Below are 27,189 nucleotides of genomic sequence, written 5' to 3'. Positions count from 1 at the left end.
CAGAAGGGGAGTCCAAGGTCCAAATGACTTCAGCCATGTCTCTGAGCATGTGGGTAAAATCTGTCCTTAAAATAGAAAGGAGATGGATCACAGAGCATTTTGGAGAAAGTATCCATCTACTACGAAGACACATTTATGGTTTCCTCGTATTTATGGTTTTCCACAAAAAAAGACAGACACAGAAAGCTAGAAAAACTGTAAGGCTGTGATACTATTACACTTCTTGCACAAGCTACTCTTAGTCTCCTTGACAAAAAAAATCAACTAATTGTACATCTCCTTAGACAAACTCCACCATGGTCATTTCGCGGTTTGTTACAAAAACATGCAGCAGCAGAACCTGAACTACTCCAGACAACGTGTTTTCTCCTGCTTGCCAGGTCTTGGGCTTACTGACAGATGAGAAGAGTATCACTGGTTTAGGCAGAGCCTCAACTTATGCAAATTAACAAAACACCAAATCTTATTTTTTGCCAACATCAGCTGATGCGAGTTTATTAAAAGCTAAAAAACCCCATGACAATATGCATATTAAGCCTACAGACAGAAGAGATTATATTTACACACATATGGCTGCTTCTCATACGGTAATCGGGTACACACACGCAAGATACAGAAAGGAGGTGAAGTCAGTGGAGCCATGCCAACGCGCAAAGCCAGCCACACCTTCAGCATAAAGACAGAGGATTAAACAGGTTTCTTTGGTCATTTGAGCATCTGAGAAGTCTTTATTACCTTTTCAGTCCATCCTCATAAATGTGAAAGATAAGCAATAAAATTTTTATCACCACTCTCAGACGGAATTACTAAACACGTAAGTCACGTTGACAGCCTGGCACAGAGTGCCCCGTCTCCTTCCACCGATGCCCAAAGAAAAGGTCACGTTTCCTTCCATTTCATTAGTGTGGCAACTCACTAAATCACCTACTTCTAGAAAAATAGTAAGATCGCATCTTTAAGTACTGGATTTCAGAGATTGTTGCCTCCAACGTTAGTACTTCCGTGCCAAATACTCAGCTAATGTAAATGGGTAGTTCTGTTATAGTCAATATATTACCCTGACCTACTGCAGCTGCCTTTCCTTGTCATTAAGGAGTTGCTGAGAAATTCCAACTCGGAACATTCGTCTACCAGATGGCATTTAAAATGGAGCATGCTAAGTTTCCACAAAAGGACAGCACTTAACAGAAGACACTGCCTTTGTACCCCATTACCTGTGCCATCCACAACTTGCTTCGGAAGGGGTAGTAACAGGAACCAACTGCAAGAGCTATAACAGCCTTTATCATCTCAAGATGTGTCATCTGCCAGTGAACTCTGGGTCAGATTCCTCTTTGGGCTCTGATCCAGTGAAGCACTTGAGCAAACGGGCAGTCCTGCTTATCTTCAGCAGAGCTTCTTGCCTACTTGAAAGTTAGATGATGGACCTAAGTGCTTGATCGGATCAGGGCACTGGAGTAAACTGGTGTAACTCCTCTGAAATCCTGGAGCAATGCTGATTTACATTAACTGAGAATTCTGCATTACGATTACGGACTAAGATCATCCGTCATTTCAGCACTTATATGACCTGCTACAACAAACTTTGACATTTTCTTAGACAAGTTTTTACCTGTAATAATTTCAAGTGATATAAACCAGCTACAAATCATCTGATGTGACAATGAACCAAACACTACTGTACGGCATGTACTGATCTGACAATACATCAAATGTACAGCAACATATAGCATTAGACGTTGCACTCCACAAGAACATTTAACAGCAACAGAGTTATTTCTCTGAACTCCAATATAAAAGGCAGCCAGCAGGACGATATCAAATGATGGCAGCTCTGCTTCTCATAAAAGGACCTTGGGGACTCCAAGGAGATTTGTGTATCTGCGCTTCAACGGCATAGCAATGTGGAAATGTTAAAGTTAGTAAAGCAAACAGCCCTCAAATGAGAAGGGCAACAGATGTCAAACAGTATCACATGTCAGTAAACAGCAACAAGGCAGAGGGTACTTTTCTTAGCACTTTTGTGAAAGCATCCTGCTATCAGCTACAGCCACATCTCAGCTGTTTGACTCTGAGCAGTGGTGCCTGTGTGTGTGATTCAACTCCCACCAAGAGAGGATTTCCAGCCGTATGGAAATACTGCCCACTGAAGTCAGCTGAAAGAAAGTAGAAATGCTTCTGTATGTTTACTGTGGCTTGAAAAGTGAAAAAAAAAAATAAAAATCACACTCTCAAGCTGATTGAAAGCTCATTCTGTGCTTGGCAAAGACAGACAAGCATTTATACTTCTCGGCTTTAATACAGAAGGATCATCCTTAGGGCAAAAGAGTAGTTCTGATTCATCTGCTTTTTACCCTTACTGCAAAGACTTCTGACAGTAAGGCCAAAATATGCTAACTAAAAAGGCACTCTTTGTACCATAAACACGAGGCCACAAGGAACTGGACAGTGGCCATCAAATCACTGCCTTTTAATTTTTCTCTCTCATCTATATTTCTCTACAGATTTCTGGTAAGAAGGCAGCTGACTCTATACAAAAGCCAGAGGCACTGCCAGCATCTTGGTGGTTTCATGCATGCCGTATTGAATCTAACTTTATTGCACAAGGCAAAAAAAAGCCCTCTCAATTAGGCAAAGATGTATTTCAGTGTCAAAACACCAAGGAAAGAGGCAAAGGGATAGAGTTCTACTGCCAAGTCACTGCTTTGAGTCCTGGTTAACTGCAAATACGCTCCCCAGACATCAACTATCTTAACCGCTTACTTGGAAACCAGTCTGGTTCTCAGTAAAATCCACATCATGAACTGCCCATGACATCCCTTGGTAACTTTGCTGCCAGTTATGAGAGAAAAATGGACAGTGACAATTCAGCTCTTCTCGCCATTAGAATGCTGTCTCTAACAGTAGATACATAAGCTATGCACTGAAATTTAAAGTAGTTTTTTTATGTCCTGTCAATTGAGACTCATTCATATAATTTAGATGAAGAGGCCAGAAAAGCACTCAGAAAAGCCTGAGCTAGACTTGCCTAAGGATGGTCTCTACTAAACCTTGGGCTCAAACTCTACACGTACAAACCTGGGGCTTTTGAAGAAATGGAATCAGTGTCACATACACGCACTCCTTGTGTACAGCACAGTGCCTGAGCACAACAGGCTCCTTCCTTTGCCTTTCCAAAATCCTCTGATTAAGCAAACAGGAGGAAAAACCATCCCAACACGGCAGGAAGGTCTTTACTAAAATGTGCATTAATACAGTAAGGCAAGCCAACGAAATGATTAATTTGCTGTTCTCCTTCAATATTATGTTTACACAAGTTGATTATAGCACTTAATTACTAATTCACGCTGCTCAAAAACAAGAGTGCTTTAAATTTTTAATGAGATGAGGGAAGGCAACATTCCCTAACTCAACAGGGAGAAGTAATTTTATTTCCTCTTTTGATTTCCCGAGTTATTACCATTTCTAAGGAAAAAACTATCCCCTCCCTGATCTTTCACTCGGTTCTTGCTTTTGAAAATATGGAAATCAACAAGACACTTGTATTAATTTCCATCCATGACCTGACAGGTAATACTTTGGATGAGGAATAGAGGATCAGATCATCAACTGAAGCATGTCCATTGAAATAAGTGGAACAAAATTACACCAGAGACTGCCTGATCCAGAAATGGAAATAGCCTAATCCCCTCCGGTTCTGTCAGCAGAAATGTTGAATATTGCCTGGCACTATATATGGGTGTTCTTACAGAATGTCATCTATTCACAATTGCCAGATAGTCCATTATCACAGTTGTGCACTAACTGTTGCACCAAAGAACATCTTTGCGTTCGTGGCAGTCTGTAAGGTTTTCATTGTTAAGAGGTGAATATGCTGCGTATCTTTCTGGCTGATCTTTATAAAACATGTGTTATCTGTGTGGTTTGTTACTTGATTTTATCCTCCATGCTACACCGCCCAAAAACTCCCTCACACAACTGAGAGGAGATGTCCTTTAAACTGAGCATAACCAAGCAGCTCACTGACAAAAGTCTTCTGAGTTCTTTCAGTACAGAGCTGTAAGAGAGTCGTTTCCCTGCACCATCACAACCTCAATCCCCTGCCTGCAACGTTCGTCACGGACTCCACACCTGCTATCTTGAAGCCAGGTGGCCGTGATCTGCATCGCTTCTAGGGCTGCTACCAGGGATGCAAATCGTACCTAAGGGGTACTTCACTTGCTCAGCTGCTACTGCTGCTAAATAATTCAGCTAATCCACATCAGGCAATTACCTAACACCTCTTCCTATAGAATCCAGCTAATTTCTTATATACTTGCAATCTGCCTTCTAAAAACAATTAAAAGGCTTTTCCCTGTTTTTTTTCAGGATACACCACCAAACTGCACAACAACCAAAGCTAGCCAAGGAAAGAGTACACCTCCCTTAAAACTCAATCCCATACCTCAAAAATCTTGCAGTCATGTAGACTCTAATCTCTAGCTCAGTGTTTCACACCAACAATGATTACAGAAAGCTGATTACAGAATGTTACCAGCAAAATGTATTATAGTAAATCATAAGAAGCTGCTTCTCTTGCAAACTGGCCAGTAACAATGACCCACATTAAGGCAGCAAATCCCCAAAAAAGTCTAGCAATCTGGTTGCATACAGGTAAGTTTATTAATTGCTTTAATATGCAATTAAGGAATAGTCAGTGGGCTGCAGGATTTTATAAGGCAATAATCCTGTTCCCTGGTGTACGGCTTTGTCCCAAGGAGTAGGCTATCCAAAAAAATGAGCTGGATGGCTGCCAAATCAAACAGCACCTTCTTCCCATTTTCAATTACATACAAGTGAGGCAGAGTAACGAGGATATACTGGAAACTTTGACATTTATTTATTGAACATTTTTACTGAGAAGGAATTGTTGGCTTGCTAAACCGGAAACTATATTTTTACTACAGAAACAATCACATAGAAAACCAAGATCCTGCTGCTCAGCATGAAAGGAACGGCAAGAACCAATAAATTGACCCATCTAAAACAGCAGTGTTAAGGTTATTTCATTCAATGTAACACATATTTTGAAAATCTAAAAAACCACCAAATACAGTGTATGTTTCAAAAATCCTTATGTCACAGTATTTTACACGGCACTGTCTTCTGTTGCCCATTCAGTCTGTGTTAGAGCTCATAAATGCAACAATTAAGACACAACAAAACCATTAGAGGAAAAAGGCTGTCACATTTCTAGGGGCAAATTAAAAGATAACCCAAATTGCAGGATGAAATTTAAAGGTTCTTCTCCACTTCCTGGAGATTCTAGAGACTAAATAACCAAAAGATGAAATGAGGAAGAACTCACCACACTGTGTTCTTTTCTTTTTGGATAGACCAAGTGTTTTAATTCAGTTTTACCACAGAGCAGAAAAATGCAGGGAGAGTAAATGAAGAGGAAAACAGGGAAGACAACATTCTTTGAAGCAAAAACATATGGTGACCAGGCATGGGAGATGGAGGTTATAAATCCTCCCTTGATAGAATTACCTAAAGATGAAACTGCAGCTTCAAGGAGCTTGAACTTTTAAAACCACACTAGAATCTAGCAAATTAACCTGCATGGTTACACAGTTTGCAATAACCTCCTTTTCCAGTGCTTCTTTGTAAAGGCTCAGCACACAGCATTTTGGTACTAATGCAGACATAATCAACAGAAAGCATGAAAACCTTTACTCCACAAATCACTCAAAACACGAGTAAAAATAAATGAAAATTAAGAATTAGAACAAAATGTTGCATCTTACAAATAGTCACTGCTGTAGTATAGAAAGGGAAAAGAGACAAGAGGTGTGTTGCTGCTTGTCTCTTTGCAAGAAGAAGCTTTTTCAGGGATACCAAAGGATTCCAGTCATTATGACCCACTGCTCAAGAAAGTGAAGGGTCTCCCGTACACGTCTGACTGTGTTCCTCTCACAGCGATACGTAGGTAAGTAAACTGCCTGTCCTTGGAAAAACCATTCTCCAATGTGTCTCTGAAGCAGATCCTTTCCTGTTTCTAAATCCCAATGACAGAATGCTGCAGGACTAAGCACCAGGATAGGACAGGAATATGAGTGTAACAGCAACCACCACAGCCACACGTGTTACCCCTAAGGAAGAACCATCCGATTCCAATGCACTTCTTAACTGTTAAGGTAAACAAAGCCTAGCTCTAATTACTGTATGAGGTTACCATAGGGCTAGGTCTTCCCTAGATGAACCATCTTCCTTTCCAATATTGAAAAGTGACGTCCTGGTAGATTTTGAGGATCTTGTCTGTCTGTCTAGATTTTCTGAGCGAACAGCAGACTGCTGGAGGAGTGGCTCCACCTTGGCTGCCTCACGCCCAAACCCCCTGCGCTGCCAGAAGGAGGACAACTAACACAGGACACATGTTGCATCCCCAAAGCACCAGACTTGGCACGCAGGCACAAGCATAGCCCTGCTCCGCAGGTTCACCAGCTCCCTGAAGCATCACTAGCTGTGTACACACTCTACAGAATCACTGAATCATGGAATCATTAAGGTTGGAAAAGACCTCTACGACCATCTAGTCCAACTGTCAACCCAACACCACCATGACCGCTAAACCATGTCCTGAAGTGCCATGTCTGTGTGTTTTTTGATCGCCTCCAGGGATGGTGACGCCACCATTTCCCCCTGGGCAGCCTGCTCCAGTGCCTCACCACTCTTTCAGTACAAGAATGTCTCCTAATATCTAATCCAAACCTCCCCTGGCACAACTTGAGACCATTTCCTCTTGTCCTATCATTAGTAAATTGGGAGAAGAGACAGACCCCCATCTCAGTACAACCTCCTTTCAGGTAGCTGTAGAGAGCAATGAGGTCTCAGCAATAATTCCCTACGAGATTCCCTGGCAGAGGGCTGGCAGCGCTGCTGCTATGGCTTATCACGAGTGGGTTTTACATGCCTGTGCAGCAGCCAGCCCTTCTGTCAGCAGAGCATGTTAAAGCTGGACTAAGATTATCAGAAGTGATTTTGAGGGATCCCAGCTTTGGGTGCTATTTCCAAGCTGTCTGAGTTTTGAAAAACGGAAAGGGGCCAACCCATGAAAACCAGATAGCTTTTAAGTGCTTTGATTTTAACATGGAGTGAAATGTCCAAAAATCATTCTGAGAAATGTAACCAGTCACTGGGACAAATACAGTAAAAATTCCCCTTCAAACAACCATAGACATAAGGAATGAGGTTATTGGTTAAAAAAACCCACAAGTTTCTCCTTTACTATTTGACTGAGCAAACAAAGAGCTTTGAAAAGCACAGTAATTAAGCACAAACCATGTATTAGAGGACAGGTAATAACCCCTATTATTTGCAAAGACTACAGCGATCCTGAATGTTTGCAGCATCACCTCTAAGAAAGGTTTGGGTTGGAATATGTGTTAGTTAAATAAATGTAGGAGAAGGCTTTTGAACTGCAGAGCTCAATACACATTTATGCCTCTCAGCTCCCCAAAAGACATTTATTCAGTTTCTTCTTCTTGATCCCATGGAGCTGAACTCTTCAAAAAGTACTTTTGCATAATCTCTCATTAGCTGCTTGATACAACTGATATTGCCATAGGTGGAACCTCTTTAATGACAATCTCCTGAACACACACTAAGCCAAAACACGTAGCGGGTGTTTTTTTCCTACTGCAGAGATGTTGCGGCACCCTGGACAGGATCCAGGGCTTCACCTGGCTCCCAGTGATCACCACAGGCAGTACAATGGAAGAAAAACATGCTACAAATACCCAGTGGGATGCATAATAGCACTAGTTTCCAAACTACCTTCCCCTTTTCTGTTTCAGAGATATCCCAGAGAAGCCCACGGGCTTGACCTGTAACTCAGTGAAACAAAAGGAAACTCTCCTGCTGACTCGCAAACCCCTTGGAACCTTACATAAACAGCTGCTGAAGCACTGGAAAAGGCAGAGGCTGCGTTTCGGAAACCAGACTCCTTACGCAGTGCTGAGGCACTGGACTGCAATTTGTATTTATTCTTTTTCTTCATGTGCTGGTATTAACTCACTGGATTCAAGCAGAAATGGGAAGGGAACATACAGACTCATGAAGTTTACTTCAGGAACACCCACAGAACCTGCACCCTACTTATGAAAAGCCAAAAGCAATTCCAAGAACCAAAGGGGCAGGTACCTCCTGACCTATCACAGAATCATAGAACAATTCAGGTTGGAAAAGACCCTTGGGATCATCGAGTCCAACCATTGACCCTACACTACAAGTTCACCCCTAAACCGTATCACCCAACACCACATCTAAGCGACACTTGAACACATCCAGGGATGGCGACTCAACCACCTCCCTAGGCAGCCTGTTCCAGTGTCTGACCACTCTTTCTGTGAAGAATTTCTTCCTAATGTCCAGCCTAAACTTGCCCTGTTGCAACTTGAATCATAGCAGTAAAAGAGCAAACACTTTTTACATTAAATAGTCTGTGACATGGCTGCTTCAAAGGAACTGGTTTCACTGAAAAGGATTTCTGAAAGAGAGTGCTACGCAGGCTGACATATACGTACGTATGTACACAATATACACATTTGTTCTGACATTATTGAATATGCTTCTGAAATACTTTTATATATAAGGTCAGGGTTAAAAAACTAAAGGTAAATGAATACACCAAAATTCTATAAACATGCAACACAGAACACTTCACAGCATTAGATTTTTCTAATGGTTATGAAGACAGACTTAATAAAAGCAGTTTTGAGATACTCAGTTACTCCACAGCAGTGGAAAACATCTTAAACTCGGAATAAAATATTCTAAAAGTAAGAATTAATCACCAAAAGCTGCTACTGAAATTACATTTATCAAAACAAGTCCTCCTCACAAGCACTAGAACTATTAAATACAGACATATATATTGCACCATATATTTGTTGCAATGGGATTAACTTTGACAGAAAATTTCTTACGTAAGAAAACTGCTCTTCTTGCTACCTACGTAGCACTGTAGAATATTCACATTTGGAAATGTCACATTTGGAAAAACACCAAACGCAGTCCAGTCCCTCAGCTTATGCTGAGCTGTTCATGGATTCCCGTGGAACTGCATCAGTTTAACTGGGCTGAGAGGCTGACCTCTCCATTCAGAAAATATATTTAGTGACATTTCTGTGCAAGAACAGAATACAAGTACCTGTGCCTGATGTTATAAAGAAAACTGTACCTAGGGACCACCTTGCCCAGTAATTCTGTCCAGTTGGATGCTGTGTATTGCTTAGTGTCCTTGTGCAGCATGAGGAGGACGTGCCTTGTATCAGTGGAATTGCCAGGTGGTAAAATGATAGATGTGGAGCATTCAAACCCTTCTCTGGGTTTCTGTATACTGCTGTTGTTTACATAAATGCAGCTAAGTCCTGCTTTGGCTGATCCACTGAACATAAAAGCCTTACTGCTAGTTTTACAGCTGTTAATGGATTGAAATAACATGAATAAACATGAAATTCTGTCCTCATTATTAACTCTGCATTCACTGTGGGCAAGAAAAGAGGTATAGGTGTGTCATCTTCTACTGCATAAATAGGGCAGTGTTGTTTCTTATGTTTAACATTCCTCAATGTGAAGAAAGAAAAGGAGGACAAATATAACTGAGATGAAAGTGTGACCTTGCAGGATCAGAGCCTTGCCAAATCCCCTTTTTTGTCTGTAAAATTACATGGCCTGACTTCACAGACAGCAGCTTCTACCTGCATGTCCCTACAGTCAAAAGCCAAATGAATCTTCAACACACCTAAACAGTTTATGGTGTTAAAAAGGGTGAAGAGAAAGCAATGCTGGCTCTTGTCTGGCTGTGCAGAAGGCACAAACTTTTCCACCTGAATTAAGTCTGTGCACGATGCCAAATGTCAAAGTGTGAAATGCATTAAAACTGGGGGGGGGAGGCAATCAGGTACTGCCTACCTGTATAGATCCAAAATCCCCAGAAGCACAAGCTCCAAGAATAGCAGCACCCACCAAAACAGACTCCACTTCTTTGGACAGGACAACAGGCTTGCCTATACAAGAAAAAAAATAATGCCTCTGTTAGGAAGAATATAGCAGCACTGTACTAGCGGCACGTTCAATAATTAAAGTGAGAAAGCCAAAGAAAAAAGGAATCAAAAGGGACTTGAAAACCATGTTCACAACTCCATTCACAGCTACAGGCTGCTGTAGATTAATGTAAATCTCTCCACACCGTGGTTCCAGGCTCCACGAAAAATGCAGAATTTAAGTAAAACAACTTATAGAATCATAGAATCTTAGAATGGCCTAGGCTGGAAGGGACCTTAGAGATTATCTAGTCCAACCTCCCTGTTATGGGCAGGGACGCCACCTCTCAACTAGACCAGGCAACACATGGGGACCGAGCGGGAATCGAACCCGCGACCTCGGTGTTGGTCCTTGTTGCCAGCACCGCGCTCAAACCACTGAGCTAACCGGCCCCCTTCAGCAAACTAATAACGCAGAATACAAAGCATGAAAAGAACAAACCCCCAGACCTTTGACACTGTCTATTTGTCTCAGAAGGTTTGGTATAAGCCTGTTACCAACACCCTCCAAACCCACGTGTCTATTAAAAGTTGACCTCGAGGGCAAAACAGGGTGGTATCCTTTTTGTTTCTTTTGCAACGAACAACAACAAAAAAATTGCTTGTGTTTGTTTTTAAATACACAGCCAACAAAGCCAGTCTGGTTTTGCTGGAAGACATAAAAATATGACTAGTAAATGTTCACATGAAATACTAAGAGAAATCTTGTCTTCCGAATTGTGCAAGATACTTGAACACAAGATTAAAACACTGGGAAAACAAACAAACAAACAAACATACAAACAAACTCAATATATTTTCAGAAGTAGAATTAAAATTTACTGTTTCATCATCCATGGATATTATCATGAACATTATTTTCCCTCAGTTCATACAAAGTTTTCAAACCCCTCTATTACTAGTGTAAAAACGGCAGGGAAAAGACTAATAAACAAATAAAAATCAGCCTGCTTTCTTAATTCTCCTTAAAAATCTAAAATAGTATAAGTCTAAATACTTTCCTAGTAGCACTTTAGATGCTTATCCTCACTAAGTAAAAAAAAAAATGTATCCCTACAGTGTTTGGCATGTGTCTAAATTTCCATTACTGAGATAATTTCATTCAGTGACCGATGATGATGCAAACACAGCGGTGGGAGGAAGGCATCCTTCTGTGAACAGCCTCAATGATACTATGCCTCAAAAAATGACACTCCTGAGAGCCAGCTGTAAGATTAGAAGAAGCTGAAATTTGGAGGAGGATCTGAAGTGAGCTGTGAACAACTCCTACAGGGGAAAACACAAATGGACGCTTTTCAAAATGAGAAGCAAAATTGTCAATGTAAGAAGCAGTTATTGACACAAAGCAGTTTCACCTTGCACCCCAGGAACGCACGTATGTGATGCTAACGGTGCACTGTTCCGGCAGCACAAAGCTCCTTACAGCCACCTCAGTGAGGGACACAAAGGTGCCACAGTGCTCTTTATGCCACTTCTTCCCAGTTAGCACAGGCAGAGTGATGGGGAAAGAAAGGGGATGCAGTGAGATTTGTTATTTGATAGCTGGAATGACTATTAACAGCAGACTAGTGTCATTACAGCCTGCCTTCTAATTCTCTCACCAAATAAATCCATCTTAAACACTGAAGTTCAGGATCAGTCACCTGAGCATTCCTCCAGTTCGGATGGATCCCAGCTCAGGGCTTGGGTCAACTTGGAACAGAAAACCTAAAACTCAAGCTTACGGCTACACGGCTGTTGAAGCAGCAAGCAATTTTCAGTGTGCTCTAAAATTTACTGCACATTTCCCGCATCATCAGAATGAATACAGAATTCTTACCAGGCAAACAAAAAGATCAAGATACTTTTCAAGTGGCCTGCAAAATTATCTATTGGATGTCTGCATGGCTGAGTCATGGGCATTTGCAGCTAACAATAATATATTCAGATTTTTTCTTTTCAGGAAAGAATGGGGGATTGATCCTGGAATGCCAGTTATTTTATCTGATAGGCTCTAATGAGTTCAACATAACCAAGAGCATTTCAGTTAGATGAACTCTGACATCCCGTGTCAGTCACCGATTTTACAAATGGGGGGAGAACTCTGGACTGCAAAAAGGCCTTTTTGTACTGAATTGTACTTGGCCATTAGTTACAGTCAAAGAACTTCTGATTACATTTTAATCAGAATACCTTTTCACAGATCTTTTATTTTATGCATCATGAACCCGTGTCCCTACTCCACACGTAGCTGAAATTAACCTAAAACACTTGAGTTATATAAGGAAAGGCACAGATTTGACAACATCATTTTTAACAAACAGAAGTGTCACTTTGACTACAATGTATTTATTCGATTTTAACAGGCATTATGCTTTTTGCTTCTCCATTTCTGTGTTCATCTCGGGCTTATTTTTATCTTCAGTCCTGCTTCAGGGTTATGAAGTGTGGTTTGATATTAGGGCCAGTCAGATCTCCAGACCAAATGCCCCAAATCTGAGCCTTAAACTTTATTCATGACAGCTCAACTGGTTTTAATTTGAAATATACTCAAAACACACATCATTCAAAGTTCCTCTGAAGTCCTTTACACTACATTTTGTTATTTTTTCCACATTTTTTAGAGTATATTCAACTGACTCACAGGTGTGCTAAGATGTCCAACACACACAGGCTTAAAGGAGACCAAAAATACCACACAAGTCTGAGACCTCCTCTTGTAATTAACCACCTCCCCAGGACCTTCCACCCATCAGGAATTCTACAAAATCAAATGCAACACAAGGCAGGAGCAAGGATCCAGAAATTGTCCACTAAACCATGTTAACCACCCAGACGTGGAAGCAATTCAGAAAATCACTGTTCTGTGTAAGGGATACAACGCCCAGCGTGAGCAGGAAGAACCCGAAGTCAAACAGAATTCAAATAGGATGAAACTATACAGATTTTAGTAAAAAACACCTTATAAATCATGCTCACAACATGTAGTGGGCATTATCCTCATCTAACTACCATCTGACTGAATGGAATGATTTCTATAGAACCTTTTGGAAAATCTTTAAAAATCTGATAGTGAGAAACATGTCTGACACGCGATGTATACACACTGGTTTTAAAAATTCCATACAAAGTTTTCGTATTTATTCTATTGCACTTTCTTTAAAAAAATATACATCTAAGATCCACAAATTGGAAATCATGCTGAAGGTTTCTCCTGAAGTCTATTTTCTATCAATATAAAGTATGAAGCTTTGTTTGCACCACATCTCTGTGTTATTCTATTTAAATTTCAGGAAATTCAGTCTCGCAGGAAGCAACATTTTATTACACCCTTTTTGGCCGACCAGCAAAATACAGTTCTATATAAAGAAAGTATTTATTTTTCCAAAGACAAAGTATTTGGGCACCTAAAATAAAGTATTTTACACTCCTTTCCTCACACTTCCTCTAACTTACCAGTAATGTCAGCGTGCATCTGCACAAAGAGAGGGTTCTTGCTCAGCCCACCGCACAGAAAGAGCGTGTTGATATGATGCCCTGCAGCCTGCATAGCTTCCAAAATATGTCTTGTTCCTAACTTCAAAAAGGGAGAAAAAATAAAGGTGAGCACAGGAGAGCAGTCTCAGCAACAGAACTTAACGCACAATTTGCTAAAAACAATGACCCTGCTAAAAAGAATGATACCACTAAGTGTCCCTACCAGGAATGGGAGGGCTGGGAAGAGCCCTGCCAGGGGTACGGCCTCTGCTCAGCTTCCAGCCAGTAGCAGCCACTGCAGTTAAAAACTAGAAAAATCAAATAGATGGCCCAAAGAACAGGGAAGTGCAGGGGCACAGCATATCACTGCAGACACCCAGGAGCTGGCTGAAGAAGCGAAGACGTCCCAGTGCACAACAGCGTGGGGAAATGGGGCTTACTGTGAAGTACCAGCAAGCATGAACACAGGGATTATGAGAAGAGGCAGAAAGGGGCAGCAGGAAAGCCCGCGGGCAGTGCTGAGCAGCACTGTGTGAGCACCAAAGGCATTTCTAGATCTAGAACTGAAACCTATGCGGCAAAGGCATCCCCACCAAAACCTTCCATTTACTCTGTATAACAGCATCTGAAAATAAACTCTCAGTAAAGAGATTTCAATTCTGAAGCCAAATAGTGAAACAGAAAAAAAAAATAATAAAAGAGCAAATAAAAACCTGTATTTTCTGTCTTTTCAGCAAAAAGAAAAACCTGAGGAATTTTGTATCAGCTTCACTATTTCTCTTGGCCTTTGCCCTATGCAAAATAAAATGTTCCATTTCACGCCCGGACTAATTGAAACATCTAAAATGTAGGCTTATTCTTAAACTTATCATTCTGAGAAACTCAAATTAGAACAGCCCAGTATTCCACTCTGTGAATGCTTTGCCATTTGAAAAAAAAATCTCTCTTTTGGTTTGTTTTGCTTGCCTCCAACTACTCTCTGAAGTCAACCTTCTCCCTCCTTCCTCTCGCAAGAATATTTTCCATTTCTTTGACAAACTATTTGTCCAAAAATAATTCCCAGCTCTTTATAATACCTTCGAAGTTACTTTTTGAAGCTCAGGCTTGACAAGATGCCAAATTCAAGCCAGGATTTTGCCCAGGCTGACTCTTTGTAGGTAGAATCCCCACAAAACACAGATCTGGTCAAAGTTTCCACAAGCCATTGTTTAAATTTTCTTTACACTATGCTGCAAGTTCATTAATTGGGCTGCAGCCTGCAATAAACCCCTCTTCAAGTAAAAGTTACTGAAAATTGAAGGCAGCAGAGCTTCATCAGACTGGAGACATTCGCAGCGAATGACTGGCACCACGCTGGAGAGGCCGTCAAATGTATTCTGGTTTTTCAGGCGAGCAGTTACGAGGAACTTTAGCAGCCGCAACACCAGCTGACTAAATCCATCGCTTCCCTATTGACACAGAGGGCTAATTTCCAAATCACACAGCCACAATTTTAATTATGGAAAAATAAACTGCTCTAAAAAGAGTCTGTCTCCTCAGAACGGGCTTGACGGCCACAATTATATCTCTGATCATGTTCTCATCCGTCTAACTGTTGCACCGCATTTTGCAATGAATAGTTAAAAGGATATTCTCTTTCACTACTTCTGAAATTCAAATTTATTAACAACTTCTTGCACAACATACACACGTCAAAGACCCTGAGAAAGAACACGCTGTGAAAATTATTTTGTGTTTACCTGCCTGGAAAATTGTATTCACATGGCAATTTAAATTAAAGCCAGACTTATTTCACTGTGGGGGGGGGGAGAACTAATTTAATCCTGGATTGGAGAAAATGCAAATTGAGGGGCTTCAAATGCAAATTTTATATAAAAAGAATTGCTGAAAAGAAAACTAGAGATTAACATTCTGTGGGCAGGCCTACACTTTCTACACGATTTTTACTTATGTTTAAAGTCTATCTTGCACCCATGGCAGAGAGCTAATTATACAGGACTGGGGCTGTCCTGAACAAGAACTGTTTCCTTCAACTGAAGTGAAGCTAAAATTGGGAGTGATGGAGTATGGCAGGAAAATTAAATTTCCTACGGAGCACATTAGCAGTCAGTAAATATCTCAAGTCAAAAGCAAGTCTGGTCTGTCTACGTTTTAGTTACTGTTTGAATAGCATTTTAAACTTCCGTTAACCTACAATGCCAACTACAGCGCAACCTTTTTATAGCAAATCTCATGATCGGCTCAATCAGCTATCGAAAAGATATGCAGATGCTGAATTTAGTGTTCACCACAGTGTTTGTGTTTTACAATGAAATTTGAGCGGTGTCATAAAATGAGATAATAGGTGACTTTCCCAGGAGTTCCAGTGGAGAATGCTTCCACTTCGTTAGCACGATATAATAACAGAGCACCTGTTCGAGACTGGAAAGTTTCTTTCAGGGGGCAGTATCAGTCGCTGGCATTGTTTAAACTCCCCGAAACATTCTTATTTAAATGGTGGGATTATATGGAAGCATCAGGTATAACCAAGCTACATTAATCTGAAAAAGGATCAAACCTCACAGCAATGATTTCCAGGCTGGGGTTAAGTCCTCGTTACTTGCTGAAGCGGGAGGGTTAACACATAAAATGTACAATTCGCAGTAAATTTACAGCAGCCGCCCACCCTCTATATCCCAGATGGCTGACCCAGCCTAACAAAGTTGTTGTTTAACCAGTAGAGGAGTTTGGATTTTTTCCAGCTGAGCAGAGTTTTGTCAGGAAAACTCCCCAATTCATCAAACTGTTAATGTTTTGCAAAAGCACCTCAGCAAACTTTTTTAAACAAAAAGTAAGGATGTAAAAGGAATGCTGTCTGCAGTCACCCAATGCCTGGGGACAGCACGGCCCATTGAAAATACCCTGCACCAGGGTTTCAAAACAGCTTATTTGACCCAGGTGTTCCCTTCAAAACAGAACTTCTTGTGAACTGGAAACCGAGTTTGAGAGAAAATCAGGGCAGAAATCAAAGTATTCCAATACAATTACCCATCTCTGCCATTAGCAAACATCGAGGACAATTCCGTAAAGCCGGTCTCTCTGGCTGCTTTTGCAGCAGCGCAGCCACGGGCTGGAAAGGCTGCGCACAAGCAACTGCTTGTCTTGCAGCAGGGAAACCCAGGGAGGACTGAGATCGGTCTGCTCGGTCCGTAGCGTTAGGAACTGAATCCCAGACCCACTCTGACTCGCTGCGGTACAGAGTCCTGACTCATCTAACAGGCGAGCAGGGGAAATCCATGGATTTAGGAACAATCTGAAGCTGAGGCATTTTAGGGGAGCACGAGTTCCTCCACACAATTGCCAAAGCTTTTTTTCTTTCCACTCTCTCAGCTTGCCTCTAGGCAGCCCAGGATGTTAACGCTGCTCCACACAGTATCAGCCTCTTTCCTCACATCTGCACTAGAAGCAAAAGCTCCGCCTGCAGAATTGCCATAAGGAGAAAACTTTTTACGGGAACATTTTCTCCACAGTCTGTTGATTATCCTACAGTAGAGAGTAGTCACCAGCGTGGGTAAACAGTATCTTGCTTCTTTAAGAAGCCCATTAAGTGAATTCATCTATTATTAGAAATCTGTTTAGCAGAAGGGAATGATCAGTCTGCCACAGAACATGAGACAATTCATTTATTCTTTTATGCATTTAAAATGGCTTACAGCAATGGCTTGAATCGTGGCCAAGTAGATAAGGGCGAGTTCATCCAGTCCCCGAGACAACGTTAGTCCAACAACCTGTGCAAAGATCAAAAAGAAAATGTACAAATCCAGCCAAAGTAAAACTCGTATTATTTTCTACAGTTTCTTGTTGTAACAAGTTTTAAGTGCTAATTCTAAGCCCTACTTTTGTGAGCTGTACACATAATGTTATGTTAAACATGTTATTCCTGATCTGGGGAAGAACCACATAATTGTTCTTGCCCTTGCAAAGAAATAAGGAACAAACAGCATATTGTATGGGATCAGAGATAGATTAACTCTGACAGTTTTATGTTATGACTCAGATATTGCTCGTGAATGTATTTAATGTAATAATATGAAAATGCTATTACATAAAAATAACTTTTTAAAAGCATTTCTCTCCCTCCCTTCCAAGTACCTTAATAGTGAAACACAATTAATAATTAAAGACTGTATCTTAACCTCCTTCACTCTAACATAAATCAATACTGCACTGTAGTTACTCTGGATTAATATCAGCATAGGCAAGACCTGAATGCAGCTGCAGCAGAAAAAATACACTGCTACTACCAGTACTTGCCATCATATCAAGGAAATTCTGATTCTGTTGCAGCATGTAATTATTTCATAAATTAATACAAGTATTACTAGAACCCCAAAATATATAAGCCGTCTATTTTTTAATGTTTCTCAAATTTTTAGGTGTTTTCCATATTTGGTTTAAAGCATATTACAGAGCTTATGCCCACCTTTTCTTATCTCAACCTCAAATACACCAGATTTTGGTGCCTGTGAGTAGCTTGAGGCACTCACTTCAAGGACAACATGCCATTTTGAAGTGTTAGTCACCTAACACATTTTTGTGTTAGTCACCAGGTATTTTGATATCCTCAAACCATACTCTTATGATATTCTTCTTTTACAGTTCTGCACAGTAACATCCCAGCTTGTGACCAAGCCGATCTATTACCACAAAGTTCAGTGAACAGAAACTTCCAAACATTTAAAGATGGGCTGAAAATCAACCTAGCAGAGGTTCTCTGGTGAGTTCCAAACCCTTCCACTTCTGGTCCCAGCTTGCAATGCTCTGAAAATTTCTTTGTACAAAACACAGTATTTCAATCTCTTTATTTCGAAAGTAGCCATTTGAAAACCACAACCCAGAATCAGATGAGTTTTACTTTTGAACAAAGAAATATGAAGCATCGTGGTTGCGTGCTCGCAATCACGAGAGCATCGATGCTCATCTTTAACAGTAAGCAGAGGAGTTTTTTGGTTTCTGTTGAAATTTACCACCCCACAACTCTAACACAGCACATTTATGAAGATTTATCTGTTTAAATCAAGCAATCCCTCCTCAGAATATTGCATTCCTGTCCCAGATAGGCATAGCCAAATGCATGTTGAAATTCATTGCAACAGATAAACAAAATTTGGTAGACAGGTGAGTTAACAGCAAGCGCTGCTAGTCAGTGCTCTGAAATGCGATTCCTTGGAAAGATACTGGGACTCCTCATATTTTTGGAAATAAATGTGGCTGTAGTGATATCTCAACTACAGTGATCTTTGGTTTTCTACTGAAACATTAGCACACTTCGAAATGCAGCAAGAAACCCCAATCCTATGGGACAGTTTAAATAGCTAAGGAGGAGTATGCTCAAAATTGAAAAAAAAACCCTCCTTCCAAGCTTCTTTTTTTTTTTTTTACCCTGTATTGACCTTTTTGCAAAGACAGGCTGTTTCTTACCATGCCCTTCAGTGTCAGATCTGTTAAGGGAGATCTGTTACCATGGAAATCTGGCCAAACATGTAAATCAACAGTGAGGAAACCCACAGGCAAAGATTTCTTAATCAGATCCAGGTGACTGTTCAAGTACGTATATATACTGTGAGCACTAGAAGAAAAACAAGTTGGAAGAAGAGGGGGGGGAGGTTATTCATCAAACATAAAACATTTGTACGACCATCAAATGCAGAAAATCCATCAAAGAACGGCAAATCCCCACACTGAAAACAAAGGGGGGGAGAAGGGCAAAGGCGACTGCTCTGCCCAGCCCGTGGGGTACGGGGATGTCGATCCGTTCACCCGGCCAGCCCAACTCCGCGGTCACGGCACGAAGGGAGGTGACGCCAGTTTGTCATCTTGAGTTTGCACATTGGCTCCTACAGGTCCTGAGATGAGCCAGAGCTGTTTGGTATTTTGGGGGGTGATGATGCTTGTCTCTACCAGAAAGGTGCTGACACCATGAAAGGGAAAGTTGAAGGAAAGCAAGCTCAGAAAGACGAATAAGGAGGATTCCAGGCAGAAATGAAAATCAAATTCTTTTACAAATGTCTGAAAATTTCTTTGATTAATCAACTGCATTGGACTTACAGCTTTCCTTTTTTAAAGCATAATTATTTCAGTATGTGTTATGATTAAAATGCAGCACTAAGGGTGGAGAAGAGAAAGAAAGTGGCTGCTATTTTAGGGAGGAGCTGAACATGGGCCTAAATGATTGTATCTAAGTTCAGATACTACACCCAGTTCTACAATATCCCACAGACTTTTTCCTGGACCAGGAGCAATTTGAGGACTAACGGTGAATTCTTCAGTGCTTTGGCTCGCAAGGACTCTAGTGACATTCCATTTAAAAAATGTTGCAATAATGCTCAGAATATTTTTTCAAACACTCACACTACCATAAACAGATGCATACATATTTTTCAACTCCTTGGAAATCTTCAAGTGGGGCATTTAATTCTAGACATGTGGGTCAATAATAGCATCTAACCCTAATTACAATTGATTAGTCATTGTCTCATCCACTGTAGACCCAAACAGCGATATTCATTTAGCCTCTACATGTATATTCAATCACGCACTAATGAGATCCCTAAGGGAATTTGGCATATGCTTTACTAGTTTGACTTCTGACCTGCTAGCAGCTGTATATTTATAGTTTGCATTCAACCATTCAGCTGCATGTTTTTTCAATTATACCTTACCATGTGTATGCTATCAGAGGATATCATTCAAAATGAAGTACACTTGGAAGACATTAAAATAACTAATTCACATCATTATTCACGTACTTTAAAATGTACTTTATGTGTCTTCCTGGTCCTGAATTATGATAATTTTGAGGTCACAATCGTTTTTTCCCCCTTGTAAAAGCGACCCTATTTTCTTCATCTCTAAAGACTGCACTATAAGCAGTACATGCGAAGGACAAAGCCATTTTATTTCCAGTCTAAATCATGGCTTGATTGTTGGGAAGGAAAAGAAAGGAAAGCTTCACTCAACCACAGACCTACCAGACATCCCAGCTTCTATCTCATCTCCATCCTGTTTGATTACTTTCGCAAGGATTAGCCATTCGTGCAGCTCTGACACATACAAGGGCCATACAAAAGAGCCTGAAGTTCAGTCAAATATGCTTAAAACTTGCATAACCTTGGAATTAGACATTTTCTCACTCCCTTTCCCCTCCTCCCCTACATACAGATATGGGTTCAAGGCACTTCATTTGGTCTTAGTGATCAGTAAAATCATTTGAACACTTGCCGGTTCCCATTTCTACCAAGTTTGTGCTGTATGTTGTATTACATCATAAGCTTCTTTTATTCATTTCTAAGAGAGAGCATCAGTAACAGCTGGATCTGACTTGTGGAGCTGAGCATGACCTATTGCTATCAAAAAGGAACTATGCTGGAAGTGGAGAATAAGAAATCAATGCAAATTTCCCCAGGGTTATGCTCATACTAAGGACATTATTTCAGAAAGCAACAAGAGGTTGGCATTTAATCTGTTCAAAAATCCTGTAAGATGCCAGCAAGTATCTTTCAGGAAAAAAATCTAAAAATTTTAGATTTCTAAATGTAAATAAAAAGGGTCTCGAACATGTAGAGGTACTGAGAACTGCTCTTTAGATGGGGAAATGACATTTAGAAGTGAAGGAAGAGAAATTCTGTTTTAAAACATAGCACTTCACAAAGTGCTGTCAAACAGTTAGGCTCTTCTTTCCTCCATAAGATTAGAAACTGCAGTTCTAGGAAACAGAAGACGTAAAATTTAGGGCATAAATGACCATATTGTTTCCTTTTTTTATTTCCTACACCAGTCCACCTATATCAGATTTAAGGTATCAGCGATGGCTAGGTGTCAGAGCTACACAATATAAAGACTGAAGACCAAAAGTGCTGCACACACTGCAATTTCTGCAACTCACTGAACTGCACAACAAACCCCAAGGTTGCTGCTCACACAGTATGCCAGTTAGTTAGACCAAATGCTAAATTTACAGCTGTCCGGACAATCCTCATGTAATTCAACCCTCTCCACTTCCAGTAAAAGAAGGGAAAAGAGAACAGAGGAATAGTACTGGGAGGGTTGCACAAGACTGGTCTTCAGCACAAGTGGTCAGCAGGAGCTGGTTTCTGGCAAGTCTGTCTAAGCCGCTCACACCCTCACAAGTTACCACAAATTACTAAAACAGTGATAAATGCAGCTTGCAAACTCTCGCTCCTGGTGTAGGGCACAGAAATCTGCCCAGTGAAGCTTCTGAGAGCAGCTGCTCAGCTTGCCCTTGCTGTGTGAGGAGCGTTAGGAGCCTGGGAGAATGAAAAGACAGGTTTAGGAAGGTACAAGTAGGTGACAGGCAGCAGCAGCAAGGAAGAGGTATGGGTTTGTGACCTCAGATGTTGGGGTTTAACGATCCAGACATGCGTGTGGTTTTCGGCGCTACCAAACCAGCTTAAAACTCTTCACAGCGTCACACCTCACACAGGAAGTAATGGTTAATAAACAACTGCACATCGAAATACGGAATTCTCATTTTGTTTTGTCTCAATGACCTTTGCAGTGGCTGAACAGATACAAATTCCTAGGCCTACACAGAGAAGATACTAAACATAATAAACCAGATTCTTTGAAAGATTCTGCTGAGGTTCCCAGGCAAATAATTTATCATCAGCAACGATCCCCCAAATCTAGACACTATATTCTTATTAAGTATATGACTTAATGTAAGTAAATACATAATCCAAAATTTGGGCTGACACTTTTCACTTAGAAAGTGGACTAGTAGCTAAAGCTACTGGTCCCTATGATAAAGCTGAAGTTTGTGCTTCATGTCTAGAAAGAAATGAAGAAATAAGGAGGAAATTTCAGTTCAAATTGCAAAGTTCCTGATTTCTTTTGTTCAAATTAAAGTCCTTAAATTTAACAAATACTTTGTTAAGGACAGGGAGAAAGAGGACTTTTTTACAGATTTATAGCTATCCAAACATTTCATTAGAGGAGTAATATCTGGAAAGCATTCCAAAAATAACACCCACCAAATTAACTTTACAAAATATTATCATCCCTTTTACAGAATATTGCAACCCTTGTTATCAATGGTATCCTTCACAGTTTTACTGACTACAGGAGAATCACATTCAAAGCTACGACACCATACACTCAGGTAACATGCAGTTCTGTTACTGATATTCTGTAACCTATTCACATCACCAAACAAGCTTTTTGCACCTTGAAATTATTTGTGGTCAGTCAGTTCAGTATCAGATCTGGTATAGACAGGTAGGTAGGCCGCTCTACGCTCATTTTTCCATCACACAAGAAAAGGTATTATCCTGGTATTATAGACTAAACTAACTGTCTTATGCTTGCGCTGCATATGGGGGCTCTGGAAAAATGGCCTGGAAGCCAAAATTTTGGAAAAAAACCACAGATCAGTCCTTCTTCCAAACATACACAGATGCATTAATTTCTTGATTTCCTTTCCTAAAGAACAACAATGCGAATTCTAAGAAGCATGAATCTATTTCATATTGAAGGAAGTCCAATACATTCTGGGAATCCCAGTCAAGTTCTTAACAAACAAGTAAGACACTGGGCACTACAGAGCATGAAAGGGTCAGCTAGAGAAACCAGCTAGTGTTAACCCACCAGGGAGGACTGAAAATAACTGTGTAACTGCACACGCTTAACCCACCTACCAGGACTGACCATTGCCTTTTAGACCAGAGTGATAAACTGAAAGTAAAATGCCAAGTTTTCTGTTGCTGGTTTGGGGTTTTTTTTTGCATCGATGGAGGAAAAAGAAATTAAAAGAGAACCAGATTTTCATCCAATGTGCCTAAATGTTCAGCTAAGATCTCTCTGGGAGTGACATGAACCATCTTAAATGGAATCCAAGCCAAAATTGCTTGAGAAAGTCCAGATCTGACAGAAGTGTCTGGGCTGTCTTCATCCACTTCTAAAGCAGACCAAACTAAAATTCCACATTGCACACAGTCTCCTGCTTAAGGAATCCTGGACTTACTTCCAATTCACTCCTACATCTTAAGTTTTGTCTGAAAATCCATCATGGGTTTCTCTGTTCTAATTGTGCTGCCATGCAGGAGTTTCTCATATAGTGGCTACACCTTCCTTCAGATTATCGTTCCAGAAATATTGAATAATATATTCTTAATTAAGCTACACCTCATCCTTGGAGCTTAATAGTGTCACCTACAAATTAAGATATACCACTAGCCTAGGGCATAAAGCTCTGCTGAACAGGGCTGATGCTACAGTATCAAGAAATAGCCTGGGCTGGATATAAAAGAAGTTGAAAAGCAGAAAGTTAGTATTACTGCTTGGACACGTCAAAGGTATCTGAGGGGACTTTAAGTTCTCATCTCTGAGCAATCACCTGGCAAGCCTTTGCAAATACTTCCAACCCGCTATCGGACCATTAATTCCCCTGTTTCACAGTAAGGATCCAGCAGGGCAACTGAGCACTGTTGGGAACACAGCATATCATCAGTTTGTAAGGCAGGTATGTGATAAAGGAGTAAGAACAGTGACCTGGCTGCAGCTTTTGACTGTAATTCCGGGAAGGCGACATGGCCTCGGACCACATGATCTATCTGAAAAAGAGGAAAGCAACATTTTTGTGAGGATTATATCTTTAAAAATTGGTTGCAGAAAGGGGTAATGTAGTGTCATAACTTTAAGAAGACAAAAGAGCTGCTAAATTACTCACGAGGTGTTAAGTCCTAGTCCTAGTGAAGCCAATGGCAAAAATCCCACTAACATTACTGGATTCAGGATTAGGCTTAAAAACAGTAAAAAAACCAACCAACGCTGCACCAAAAATAGGCAAAACGTGAAGCATGCAGCTCCCCAGCCAGGAGAGCAAGCCGACTCTTTTCCTGTCCAACACTACCTGGAGCATGTCCTCTAGCCTCTCCCATTCTCTTGCATGTGTACCCTCACTGGAACTCTACCAGGAACATCTTCTTGGCTCAAATCCCTACATCTTTCTATACCACACTGTTACAATAAAACACAGGGTGTGTTGTCATCCTGACAGATGCTCCATATGTTCATTGCAGGAAACAAAATGTACACCCTGACAATTAACTATTGCTACAAAAGAAGATCAGTATGGGTTCTGTCTTATACTAAATTTATAAATCAGCTTGTCCTTTCACACCAGAGTGGCTACCACTATTCACAAAACAAAGTATCGGGTAGGATAACATGGGATTTTAAGACGATAATTCAGCAGGTTTTGTGGCCTCTTGATAATGTGCCATCAGAGGTGACAGTAAAAGCTACGGAGACAAAACTACAGCTATGCAAGTGCACTGAGTATATTTGGCAATACCGACTGGCAGCAAAATACATTAGGTATTTAACTTTTAACAGCATGAGTCTAATCCTTAGCCAGTGTAGGAGAACATAAAATGAAGCATACATATCTGAATCTAGCAATAAAAATAATGCATCCCTGTTCTTTCTGAGATTTGCATCAGACAGAACTCAAACAAGTGCGTGCGGTAGAAACAAAGTTCAGGCCTGAACGTTGCCATTTTGCATAATCTCTTTAGAACACAGAAGCAACTCATAAATTCAGAAATATATCAATAAATATCACATATATATGAAAATATTTTACACAGAAATATTACAAAAGTTATGAAGTCAGACATTTAAATGCCCTTCACTCAAGACACAGCCACATGAGGGTTGCATCTAGAAACCCTCTTCTGCTATTCTTTATTTTACAGTTTGTAATGATGTCATCCCACCCTTTGTCTCTGTTGTGCAGTATTTTTCTTCATGTGAGTTTTGAAAATCCAGTGCATAAATCTATCTAATACACAAACAAACAAGGTTTTTTAAAAGAAGCAGAATTTTTAATTCTTCACTTGGACTCTCTCTGAACCAGTTACCAAAATCCAACAGACTTTTTTCATAGCTGTATCATTTTAAAAATAAGAGGTTTTTAAAGGGAAGTCTATCAGATTTACAAAGTTCAAGTGACTTAAAATTTCATCAAGAGAGTTTACCTTTGGGCATAGATCAAGCAATGAAAAGAATCCCAAAACATGTCCATTTTTTTGTTTGTTTTCAGAAAGCTTGAAGTATGAGAAAGCAGGAGACGACAGCTTTAAAATTACAAAGATAAAGAATGCAGCCTCCCCTTCACACAATGTATATAGACTATGTCCTCCTATGGCTCCCTATGTGTCTTCTGTACAGACAACCTCAAGAAAACCACATGAGATATTCCAAGAATGTTTTAATAAGACGGCTTCCCTAATACACCTAACAGTTCTTAGAGCTGACTTTTGCCATGGGTCCAAACAAGACCATACATTTTTTCTAGCAATTTTTCTAATGACTCAGAGAAGTTTTGCTCTCTGGTACTAGAATGGAAAGGAATTTTAAAATCCTCTTTCTGAAATGCCCTGACTCTCGTGGTACATTTTAAGTGTTGAAACACCTCGAGGCAGCCAAGATTAAAAACCTGACTTGCTGTATTGTCTCTAGAGGCTTACTTAAGTATCTTTACCTGCTTTGGATTAAGCATGTAGAGACTTTGCCTCTCAAAAGTGTTTTTATAAAGAAATGCAAAAGATTTGCTGCTTTCCTCTTAAGGTGGCAGTGTTATAAACAAGTTTGTAATTTTACTTCTGGTTGCAGCAGCTACCTTTAGAACGGGACACTTTGGTTCTAGCCCCAACTTGACTTGAAAAACTTATGAGCACACCCATCCCACCTGCTTCGAGAGCGCTTCAGCCATGGGCTGACGATGGGTCAGAGATGGGCTGGGAAGCAAAAGCTGCAGGAGGGGAGGAGGGATGACTCTCCCACCGAAGCTGTGACACCGTACGGAGGAATGTCAGATTCACGTGGCCAAGGAGAGAGCACAGAGGCAACACCAAGTCATAGCTCAGCGCTTAGGGTGCGTCTGGGTTTCCTGATCGGGATTATTTCTGTTGCTCATTTGGTGACTGTTCCCTATGGAATGTATAAATGCAGCGATGCCTCCTTCTACAACTTCCTAGACATGTACTCTGATCACTAGGCTTTTAAAGAGGTGAGTGGTGCTAGGGCTGAGTGAGAGAGCAGTTATGCCTTCAGTTTGTGAAAGACCAAACTCACCTGTACGTTTGGTGAGCCTGCAGAGGATACCCACAGCACTGGGCCCGCCTCCGGCAGTTTCTCAAGAGGAGCTTGGCTCCTCACCCCTCAGGGTAGCCAATATTTCTACAGACCGAGCAGGGAGACACACAGGGAGCTTTAGAAGCTTCCAGGGTGAAGCAGTCACTAAGGTTTTCCTGACACTTTTGGACTCAAGCCTAAATACTGTTTTACACATCTAGGCTTTCTTTAAATTTGACATCAGTGTTTTAGTTCTGATTGCCTCTTTGGAAATGTGAAGATTTATTTTAAGCAAAACCAGTCTGGTTTTAATTCTTATTGATAAATTACATTTACCTAACATAGTTAGACTCTTTGCACTCAAAAAACCCCTGAGGTGACAATATATGCACTATCTGTCTAGACAGGATAACATGTTAATATATTACTATTCCGCCCATAGAATATATTTTTCATTTATGCCCATCAAAGAGCACAGTTGTTCTATATAACACAATATGTATAATTTTCT

The 27,189-nt window shown here is 40.5% G+C and overlaps 1 protein-coding gene and 1 non-coding gene across 2 annotated transcripts in view; both read right to left on the bottom strand.

The window, feature by feature from the left end:
* Positions 1–9,954: 9,954 nt before the first annotated feature.
* Positions 9,955–27,189, bottom strand: part of FGGY (FGGY carbohydrate kinase domain containing) — a gene marked incomplete at both ends in the record, with an annotated part of 59,271 nt that continues 42,036 nt past the window's right edge. The window contains 5 exons of the mRNA XM_009874864.1: positions 9,955–10,049; positions 13,521–13,641; positions 17,234–17,308; positions 19,002–19,149; positions 24,090–24,151. Coding sequence (XP_009873166.1) covers positions 9,955–10,049; positions 13,521–13,641; positions 17,234–17,308; positions 19,002–19,149; positions 24,090–24,151 — 501 coding nt within the window. The remainder of the gene's footprint in view (positions 10,050–13,520; positions 13,642–17,233; positions 17,309–19,001; positions 19,150–24,089; positions 24,152–27,189) is intronic.
* On the bottom strand, positions 10,396–10,479 carry TRNAA-GGC. Its single transcript is given in 2 exon segments — positions 10,396–10,431; positions 10,442–10,479. It is a non-coding gene; the product is annotated as a tRNA-Ala (tRNA).

The sequence above is a fragment of the Apaloderma vittatum genome, unplaced genomic scaffold (genome assembly GCF_000703405.1).
Source record: "Apaloderma vittatum isolate BGI_N311 unplaced genomic scaffold, ASM70340v1 scaffold18460, whole genome shotgun sequence".
NCBI classification, from domain to species: Eukaryota; Metazoa; Chordata; class Aves; order Trogoniformes; family Trogonidae; genus Apaloderma; species Apaloderma vittatum.
This window is presented reverse-complemented; position numbering and strand designations above follow the sequence as displayed.